The 11112-nt window shown below is 42.7% G+C and overlaps 1 protein-coding gene across 6 annotated transcripts in view; it reads right to left on the bottom strand.

Moving 5' to 3' along the window:
• The window catches only part of ndrg4 (NDRG family member 4), a 163261-nt gene that overhangs the window by 72852 nt on the left and 79297 nt on the right, over positions 1–11112 (bottom strand). The window contains exon 1 of one of the 6 annotated variants that reach the window (XM_043707296.1): positions 5935–6066. The exons of the other annotated variants lie outside the window; for them this stretch is intronic. Coding sequence (XP_043563231.1) covers positions 5935–5955 — 21 coding nt within the window. The 5' untranslated portion in view covers positions 5956–6066. Of the gene's footprint in view, positions 1–5934; positions 6067–11112 lie in introns of those variants that run through there. 6 annotated transcript variants of the gene reach the window in all.

The raw sequence follows: 11112 nt of genomic DNA, 5'->3' as shown, positions 1-11112 counted from the left end.
GGGTGGAAGGTGTTGGTGAAGTGGATGAACTGTTCAACCTCCTCATGGGAGCACGAGGTAGCGCCAATACAATCATCGATGTAGCGGAGGAAAAGGTGGGGGGTGGTGCCAGTGTAGCTACGGAAGATGGACTGTTCCACATATCCGACGAAGAGGCAGGCATAGCTGGGGCCCATGCGGGTGCCCATGGCTACTCCTTTGGTTTGGAGGAAGTGGGAGGATTGGAAGGAGAAGTTGAGAGTGAGGACCAGTTCAGTCAGTCGAAGGAGGGTGTCAGTGGAAGGGTACTGGTAGGGTCAGCGGGAGAGGAAGAAGCAGAGGGCTTCGTGATGGGGGATGGAGGTATACAGGGACTGGATGTCCATCATGAAGATAAGGCGTTGGGGGCCAGGGAAGCGAAAATCATGGAGGAGGTGGAGGGCGTGGGTGGTGCGCCGAACGTAGGTGGGGAGTTCTTGGACTAAGGGGGACAGGACAGTGTCAAGGTATGCAGAGATGAGTTCGGTGGGGCAGGAGCAGGCTGAGACAATGGGTCGGCCGGGGCAGTCAGGTTTGTGGATTTTGGGCAGGAGGTAGAAACAGGTGGTGCGGAGTTGTGGGACTATGAGGTTGGAGGCGGTGGATGGGAGGTCTCCTGAGGTGATGGGTTGTGGATGGTCTGGGAGATGATGGTTTGGTAGTGGGAGATGGGGTCATGGTCAAGGGGACAGTAGGAGGAGGTGTCCGCGAGTTGGCGTCTAGCTTCAGCGGTGTAAAGATCGGTGCGCCAAACTACCACTGCGCCTCCCTCGTCTGCCGGTTTGATGGTGAGGTTGGGGTTGGAGCGGAGGGAGTGGAGGGCTGCGCGTTGTGAGGGAGAGAGGTTGGAGTGGGTGAGAGGGGTGGACAGGTTGAGGCAGTCAATGTCGTGGCAGCAATTGGATATGAAGAGATTGAGGGCGGGTAAGAGGCCAGCACTGGGTGTCCAGGTGGATGGGGTGTGTTAGAGGCGGGAGAAGAGGTCGTCAGAGGGTGGACGAGAGTCCTGGTTGAAGAAGTAGGCGTGGAGGCGAAGGCGGCGGAGGAAATGCTCGATGTCTAGCTGCGTGTCGAACTCACTGATCCGGGAGCCTAGGAGGATGAAGGTGAGGCCTCTGCTGAGGACTGATCGTTCATCCTCAGAGAGGGGGAGGTCTGGAGGGATGGTGAAAATATGGCAGGGCTTGGAGCTAGGACCTGGTGTGGGGCTGGAGCTGGGAGTGGGAGTGGAGTTAGGCATGGGGGCGGAGTTAGTCATGGGGGTTTCAGAAATGATGGAGGATGATACAATTATCCGGAGATTGGTGGGGTGGAAGGTGAGGACCAGTGGACCTTACTGAACCCAAGCTGAGTATCAGTGTACACTTTATTGATTATAACTGAGTGGAGACTGATGATGCAGTGTTACATTTTGTGTACAGGATGTCCTTGTGCATTTTCCATATTGTGAGGCAAATGCCAGTGTTGTAACTGTGATAAGTTAGCCTAAGACTGCAGTTAGTTCTAAAGCACAAATCTCAGTATATTGCTGGAATGTTATCAGAGCGCTTACCTTTGCTGTATCCAGCACCTTCAGCCATTTCTTGGTATCACATCGAGTGAATCGAATTGGCTGAAGATTGGCAGTGATCAGGTCTGATGGTCCACTCAGCACTTCTGGTTAAAAATTAGGGAGGGAGGTATGTAATAATCAGCAGGAGGTTTCCTTGCCCATCTATGACCTGATGCATGAAACATCATGAGTTCATAGACAATGTTGAGGACTCACGGATACTCTTGTGCTACAATGTCTAATAGTCATACTGAGGGAAGGAACCTTTTCATTTGTGGGATGTGGGCATCGCTGACTGGCCACCTTGAGAAGGTGATGTTGAGCTGAGTTCTTGAACCACTGCAGACCATCTGCAGTAGGTTGACCCACAATGCTGTTAGGAGGGAATTCTAGCACTTTTACCCAGCAACAGTGAAGAAACAACGATATGCGACGGAGGGGAACTTGCAGGTGGTGGTGTTCCCACGTATTGGCTGCCCTTGTTCCTCTAAATGGAAGTGGTCATGGTTTGGGAACTTGCTGTCTTCCGGATCTTTGGTGAACTTCTGCACCGCAGCTTGTAGAGCACGCTGCTAAAGAATGTAGGTGGTGGAGGAGCGGAAGTTTGTGGATGTGGGGCCAATCAAGCAAGCTACTTTATCCTGGATGGTATCAATCTTCTTAAGTGTTACTGGAGCTGCATCAATTCAGGCAAAGTGGAGAATATTCCATCACACTCCTGACTTGTGCCTTCTAGATGATGGACAGGTTTTGGAGAGTCAGGACCTGAATTACTTGCCACAATATTCCTAGCCTCTGGACTGCTCCTGAAGACATTGTTTATGTGGTGAGTCCAGTTGAGTTTCTGGTCAAAGGTTAGATTTCCAAAAATCATTCAATAAGGTGCCACATAAAGAGGTTCTCGTTTTTAATTCAGAGTTAAGTAGTAATTTCTCTCTAGGCAATCTTAATCTTGGAATTCACTAGCCGTAAAAGAATTGAAGGCAGAGTCATTAAATATATTAACGCTGAGTTAATCAGAATTTTGCTCTACGTCAAGGGTTAAGAAGGGCATGTTGGAGGTGAAGCCATAATCATCCCAACCAGGATCTTACTGAAAGGTAACAAAAGCTTGATGAGAATGGTCTACTCCTGCTCCTATTTCTTGTATCCTGAGAGGGTAAAAGCAGCTTTGCCTTATTGGCTCTTCTATAAGATGGCACTTCCTAAAGTGCAGAATTCTCTCAGTACTGACATGAAGTGTCATCTAGATTTTGTGTGAATATCTCCAGAATTCAGCTTAAACCCATGATCTCCACCTTAAACGTCAAAGTGCTACTCATGAGTGACACCCAACATACACAAACATGTTAAATGTAATAAATGCAAATATACACATACCCACATCGCACATCACAACATATCCATGCTCAAATGCACATCTACTTGAATACACATATATCCATACTTACATATATAAAAACATTCACTAACATACCATACCCATATTTGCAAACAGTCACATTTCTACAATTGCAGATGTATATACAGTCACATACAGTTACATACACATTTGTACATATCCAAAGTAAGAGAGCTAGTAAGAATGGATCATGACCTTCTGAGGTCAGCTCATGTAATCTTGAGTGATATCCTCCACTTTGCACCCAGGACCTCAAAGTTCACAAGAGACTCTACAATTTCTGGCTCAGACTTCAGACTGGAAAGCTGACAAACTCTTTGCAATTTTCCCTTCATGTCATCCACATTGATACCATATTCCAAGGGAGGTTCACAACAAGAATTCCAGTTTAAGGGGCATTCTTTCTTGTCTGTGTCCAGTCCTGTCACATGCCTTCTTAGAGGCTGAGGCACTACATTTATTAGAACTGAAAAAGGTTGACAAGTGATTTAATTGAGGGTTTTTAAAAAAGGATCTGGAAAGGGATAACTACTATTTCTTCTGATGGGAGAGTCAGAGGTGAGAGGGAAAATTATGGTCCAGTGGTAGCTCATTTATGTACTTTGACAGGAAGAACAGAAGAAATGAATATTATTAAATGGAGAAAACATTGCACAAAGCTACAAAGCAGAATGGTTTGGGAGTCTTTGGGCATGAGTCAAAAAAGCTAGCATATAGGTTCAGTGGGTAATAGGGAAAACAAATGGATGGTTGGTCTTTATTTCAAGGGAATAGGGAAGTCTTGCTAAAGTTATACAAACCACTAGTCAGGCCACATCGGGAATTGTTCTGAAATCTGTGCATGGTTTTGGGCCTCAAATCTAAGGCAAGATATATTGTCATTGGAAGCAGTTCAGAGAAGAGCTGCTGCAATTGATTTCTGGTAGGATGGCTTTTTAAAAAAAGCAAGGAGAGGTTGGGTTGGTTGGGTCTGTACTCATTGGAATTTAGAAGAATGAGAGGAGATCTTATTGAAACATATAAAAATCTTAATGGGGCTTGATAGGGTTGATGTGGAGTGGATGTTTCCCCTTGTTGGAGAGTCTAGGACCAGATGGCATAAGTTCAGTGTAAAGGCTTACTCATTTAAGGCAAATGAGCTGGAACTTCTTTTCTCAGAATGTACTGATTCTGTGGATTCTCTAGCAGAGATGCCTTTCAAGGCTGGGTCATTAAGTATGTTCAAGACTGAGGTAGACAGACTTTTAATAAGTAAGGAAATCAAGGTATGGAGATAAGACAGGAAAATAGAGTTGAGGATTATCAAATCAACCATGATTTCATTGAATAGCCGAACAGACTCGATGTGTTAAATAGCCCACTTCTACTCCTATATTTTATATTCTTATGGCATCTGAAAAGAAGCTCTGCATCTTCAGATCCAGGGAGTCTTCTAAATCCAAGGGAGTCCAGGCTTAACACTAAAATTAGAGGCATACTAGTTGGATGATGTCAGAAAACATTTCTTCACACAAAGGTTCATGGAAATTTGGAACCCTCTCCCAAAAAAAGCTACTGAGGCCAAAATTGTAATCTTTAAAATTGAGACTTATCAAATTGTTGCCTGGCAGTATTAAGAGGTGTGAGGAAGACAAATAAACAGAGTTTGGGCCATCTCTCTCCAAATCTACAACAATAAACCCAATGTATTTCAGGACTATTATATACAATTATGTACCCTAACATAAAAAGACATTCCCATTATTGCATGGTTGCACAAACAGACATACAAAGTCAAATAGAAATTACGTACAGTCACATGAGTGCACACAAAATTTTTTTTTCATACATGTATCTATATTCTAACACATACAACCGTGCACACAAATGCAAATCCATATACACATCACAGTCACAAACATAAGACTCTCATAACATCATTCGTGCATACATCAACACAAACGTGTACAAATACATATATATTTACACGGTTAGAAATATTTGCACCCACCCTGTGAATTTAAGTATATAGTATGCAAATATTTACAACCATATACACATTCATGGTGACATACAAGCCATGAAAATAATATGCTATCCTACATAATACATGCACATCCACACTTAAGTATATATTCTAATCTACACATATGCTCACATTCATGACCACAGAGATTTCCACACAGACACATGTACACTCACGTACCTGCCAAACGTACCTACACACTCATGCAGTCAAACAATTGCGTAATGCATCAAGCGATATATATAGTAATTGCATTCACATATACTAAATGCTTCTAAATGCAAAAAATACCAAATACCTGAATCTTAATATTAAGCGCACTCACTCCGTTACATCGACCTTCACATTACAAAGCACTCACTTCCCAACTGGAAAACATTCACCGCAGCACATTCACTCATGCGCTCACGAGACAAAAGACAAATCATTTGCAGAATGCCCTTGTTCTGATGGCACGGTGGCTGCTGATCTGTAACGGTGTGCAATTGCTGCAGCAAACTGGTCCTTGCTTTCCCTTTACTGATTGAGATGCCGCACCCTTCCTCCAGCCCAGAGAACCTCACCAGAAATTAAATTGGTTTAGCTATTCCACCCTCCACAACAATGGGATCAAATAACACATGCCATATATTCCATCAGTCTCCACCCAATTTTTGCTATTAAGGGTCTTAATGCAGCAACTACGTTCTTTCGATGCACTAATGAAGATAACATCACTCATTCCTCCTCCGATCCCTTCAACTGAAGGGAGGAAGGACACCATCCTCTTCTACCAGAGCACTCAAGTCCCCGTGGCTGATGCCAGCGATAAACATTGTATGCTTACATACCTTGATCAGCCCCAAATACCAACAGGCTCTACACTGAGCAATGAAGAATGGTGTGCGGTCGGGAAAAGCATAGGAAAGAAGGGAAGATGGACACAAAGAGTCGCACTGTTGGTTGTCCTTCACTTACCCCATCCCAGCACTCAGGCATTTTGAGGTCAAATTAGAGGGAAGAGCTCCAACTCTGCAGGTACGGAAATTCCTGAATTCAGTCTCTTAGAAGCTCAGGTACATCAATCTCCTAAACCAGCTCTGCAGCCTGTCAGTCAGAAGCCGCGTCTTTTATAGGAGCCCAGCATCCTGCAGTCACAGGCAGTGTGCAAAACTCGTCCATTGGTTGCTACAGAAACGATTTCTGCTTTGATTGGTTCCAAAGCTGTTCATCTGCTTGGTGTTTCTGTTCGTGTGTTTGTGTATGTGTGTGTGTATATATGTGTGCATCGCCTCTATCATGTCTGCTCAGAGATGTTGCTGCCTGGCGATTCCAATGAATTGCATTTTTACAGCCTCTGTAGCTGATGCGAGTTCTGTTGTGAGTTTCAGTGTCTCATATCGAGAGACACGATGCCATCGCAATGTCTTTCCGTCATTGTTCACAGTGTCTCAATGTCGCAATTCTCTCGACTCTGCGCTCCTTGAATCTTTGCTTCCCATTGCCCAGCACATAAATACATGCCACAACCAACCATTCACCAGCATGATTTCCCATCCCCCATATAACTTACCATCTTCTACTGCAATAATCCTAATCAATATGCACGAACTGTGTTTTTCTGGAGAAAGTCAACCCTGCATCAGCACCAAAGCAGAGAAGCGAGGAGAGTGGGAGAGAAAGAAACGAGAGCGAAAGTCAGAATGAAAATACCACAAGCGGGAGAAGAATGGAAATGGCAAGTGGAATTTTTTTAAAAATGGAGTAAGAGAGAGAGAAGGGGAAACAGAATGAATGCAGGACAAAAAGGACAAAGCTAAACTTATTTATTAACACGCATGATAAATTTGGAACTGTAATTGAGAAGAACATCACAATAAAATGTGGTCTTAATTATAGCAAAAATGTTTTAAATATAATAAATACCATACTGGTAGGTACAAATGACTGCTAAATTGCGAGTTACTCTTATTCTCTGACCCCTGCACGACCATGGCTCAATTTTTTGGGTCATGGTCATCTCAAGCACTCTAAGACAAGGTTGAGGCCAGAAGGTAATAGTATTCCCGAGAAAGACTGGCGAAAGAAACCATCTAGACTGACTTCAAATACAGACACGTGTGGGTGCCTCATCCATGACTGATAGGAAGGAGGTGTGATAGCACCACATTAAAATGTAGTAGGCAGGAAGGAACAACAGAGCTGGTGGTCCCTGCTGGGACCAGAGGTGGGGAGCTGGAGAGGAATTCAAACAAAAGGCAATGATTAAGCACTAAGCTTCACTGACCTAAATCGTTCTGCATTCTACCACTATCCTTGTGCACAAATTGAGTTATGCTTTGCTTACACACTACCAACAGGAATCCAAAGGATCTGTAAAGAACAAAGAACAATACAGCACAGGAACAGGCCCTTCAGTCCTCCAAGTCTGCTCCAACACATTTTGCCCTTCCATACTAAAACGGTCTTCACCTACAGTATCCATATTCCTCTATTTCTTTACTTTTTCATGTATTTGTCTAGGTGCTTCTTGAATGCTGCTATTGTCTGCTTCCACCACGTTCTCTGGCAGCTCATTCCAGGTACTCACCACCCTTTGTGTGAAAAACTTTCCCTGCACATAGTTTCAAACCTTCTCTCCCCTACACCTTGAACCTGTGCCCCCTAGTAACCCTGGGAGAAAGCCTCATACAGGTAGTTCGTCTAGAATACAATGGTTGGATTCTTATGCAACTCCGCATTATAGAAAAACTGTGCTTCAGAAACAGCACAAAGTGTTGGCTATGTAATCTCGTAACAGCCAATGCACATTTTAAAACGTTCATGCTTTAGAAACAGCGCCCCCAATTTGTAAATCGTGTTACAGCAAATTCACATTAACGAAACGTGAATTGTAGCAGAACAACCTGTACTTTCCAGTCTATCTATGCCATTCACAATCTTATAAACTTCCATCAGGTCACCCCTCAACCTCCTGTGTTCCAGTAAAAAAAAACTCAATCTGAGCTTTTTTCATAGCCAAAATTCCCCATATCAGGCAACATCCTGGTAAACCTTTTCTGTACTCTCTCCAAAGCATCCACATCCTTCTAATTGTGTAGTGACCAGAACTGTACGCAATAGTTCAAGTGTGGCCTAACTAAAACTTCATAATGCTGCAGCATAATTTCCCTATCCTTATACTCAATGCCCCTTCCAATGAAGGCAAGCATGCCATAGGCCTTTTTTACTACCTTATCTACCTGTGATGCCACCTTCAGTGATCTGTCAACCTGCATACTCAGATCCCTCTTCATATCAATACTCCGAAGGGTGCTGTCATTCACTCTATAATTTCCATTTGCACTCGACCTTCCAAAAAGCATCACTTCACATATGCCTGGATGAAACTCCATCTGCCATTTTTTTGCCCATGCAGAAAATAGAAAGAAAGATTTGCACCTATTTACTGCTTTTCACAATACCATAATGTCCCAAAACATTTTAAAGCAAGATCCCAGAAATAAAAATGTAATTACAATAAATAAATGTAGGATAAATTTGCAAGGATGGTGGGAAAATTCTGACTTACAAAAGTTGCATTATAAAATCTTTCACATAGACCTAAAAAGGGAAGATAAGGCCCTGGGTTAATGTCACTTCTGACTGCTCAAAACTCCCTTCTTTGCTGGCATTAAGCCATCAGCCTAGATATTGTGCTCAGCTTACAGAAATGGGACTTAAGACTATATCTTTTTGATCCAGGTGAAAGTGTTACCTCTGAACTACAGCATATAATTCAAAGTTCCATGCAAAAAGCAGATTTGTGAGAAAAACCTGGTGGAAACCAACTAAGATTTGTTATATTTCTGCAAAATTATGGGTTAATTTATGGTCTTGTAAACCTAGCCTACTCCAATTGACTTTGGCAGCATAAGGATTTGCAATGTCTCAAATTGCAATGTCAAGTCTGGGACTATCATTACCTTCAAGAGTGGCTCCAACATATCACTGTTCAAATTGCTCCCCCACTGTTTTAGATTAAAGTCCATTTGAATGCACATTGTGGAGCAACATAATAAAATGATAATCTTGGATTTTACCCCTGAGAATATGCAGTCATTTCAGAATTCTTTAAAAATGTCTTCTGTTAAAATTGGGTAAAATGGTTGTTTGCATGGCTGCTTGCTTCACAGCATTATACTAGGCAGCTAGTAAATGTAACTTTCTTGGAGGCAGTATAAATCATTGGTAGATTGTGAAAAGAAGGAAATGCTAGATTACGAACAGAACAAATAGTACTTCAGGAAGAGGAGCTGATAAACAAATTGTTCAGTGAAACTTTCCTTCAATACTGAGCAACACGTGATCTTAGAAGCAGATCCAGGCCATCAACTAGCTGCTGTCTGTAGAACCTTTATACCAATTGTTTTGAGCAGGAATTACTGCTCCTTGTTTTAACTGTTTATTTATGTAGCAAGCAGCCTTCAATTGATTGCCAGCGCAATAGGCTCATCATTAATACCCTGTGCATCCAGGAGAGAAGCAAGAATTTGCAGTTTTATGGATGGCAGGATTCTATCATGGCCAACAGTAGGGCTGACCCATATAAACCAATAAGGTTCTGTACACAATATGCTTTATGAGCCATGAATCTTTACTTTACTGAACATAACTGTAGAGCAGCAATAAATGACCTTGTACTGTGAAGTCAGGCATATTAGACAACTAATGTCTGAGGGACTAAACTGAGATTCCAGCTCAGTGTAGTGGCCTGGGTTCTGCTAAGCCTTTTTAAAACTGTTTGTGAATTTTCAGTCCTCTTAGACAATGTAGATGTGAAGAGCACCTCTTGGGAGAGGAGTCTTATGACACCACTGTCCAGAGTTGACACTTCCAATGATACATGATAAACGCTAGGCTCACACCATTGGTATAAAAATGAAGTGACCTTGCTCTGATTTCAAACACATTGGGGTCAGGGTAATATTGTCAGACCAACAGATTTCCAGCTGCTTCCTCTCTCAGAAACCCAACATTCTGAAACTCCTTCCAACACAAAACAGGATTTCTAAATCAAATCTTGATGTCACCAAATCACTACTCTTAATGTAACCCCTTTCATCTCCATAACCCTGAAACTCCACCAGGTTCTACTGTAATTTCTGACAGACACCCAACAGAACTTGTCAGGATGAGAGAGTTCTGGCTATTATTTTGTGGCAATGAATGTGTTTTTCCAGTAGAATTATGGTGAGAAACCAGAAGAACCCTCCAGGACTTTCATATACTTTTCAATCATGATGTAATGATGATGCCATGCTAATTGCTTACATTAAAACTCAGCTATAAAGACTCATGGATTGCCTCACTTATGCTTGTTCTCCCTGACTACAGGAATCAAACAAACCATGGTTGTGGGACATTATGTCACATCCCTCCCATTGATTACTCATATATCAATTCACTGAAGCAAGCAAATTCTGCTATCTGGGAACAATACTGGCAAACAACCACTGTTGATGTAGAATTTAATTTCCACATAAGGAAAGCACATTGACTAATTCACAAAACATGCATGGAATGAAATATAACCAACCTTTTAAAGCCAAGATACCAGTTGCCTTGGCAATGGATCATAGCACAGAGTTGCTTTTGGACAAGTCAAACTTAATTTTTTTTTAAATAAAGAGGACATCCAAGTCAGAGATGGTGCAAATGCAATTCAGTGACTGTTTAGAAAAAGAGTTTGTCCTTGACAGAGACCAGGGAATGTCACACCTGGCAGGGTGTCATGTATTTTAAGGGAACTACTTCAAAGTGAGAGAGACAATGCAGAAACTTGAACTATCCCCTGTGAATTATATCCCCAGACTGTGGACATAATGTGAGGGAAAAGAAAACAAGGATAATCCAGGGATTATATAATCACATGCTGGAGGAGAAAGTGAGGTCTGCAGATGCTGGAGATCAGAGCTGAAAATGTGTTGCTGGAAAAGCGCAGCAGGTCAGGCAGCATCCAGGGAACAGGAGAATCGACGTTTCGGGCATAAGCTCTTCTTCAGGCCATTCCTGAAGAAGGGCTTATGCCCAAAACGTCGATTCTCCTGTTCCCTGGATGCTGCCTGACCTGCTGCGCTTTTCCAGCAACACATTTTCAGCTCTGATCTCCAGCAT

The sequence above is a fragment of the Chiloscyllium plagiosum genome, chromosome 17, assembly GCF_004010195.1.
Source record: "Chiloscyllium plagiosum isolate BGI_BamShark_2017 chromosome 17, ASM401019v2, whole genome shotgun sequence".
Classification (NCBI taxonomy): Eukaryota; Metazoa; Chordata; class Chondrichthyes; order Orectolobiformes; family Hemiscylliidae; genus Chiloscyllium; species Chiloscyllium plagiosum.
This window is presented reverse-complemented; position numbering and strand designations above follow the sequence as displayed.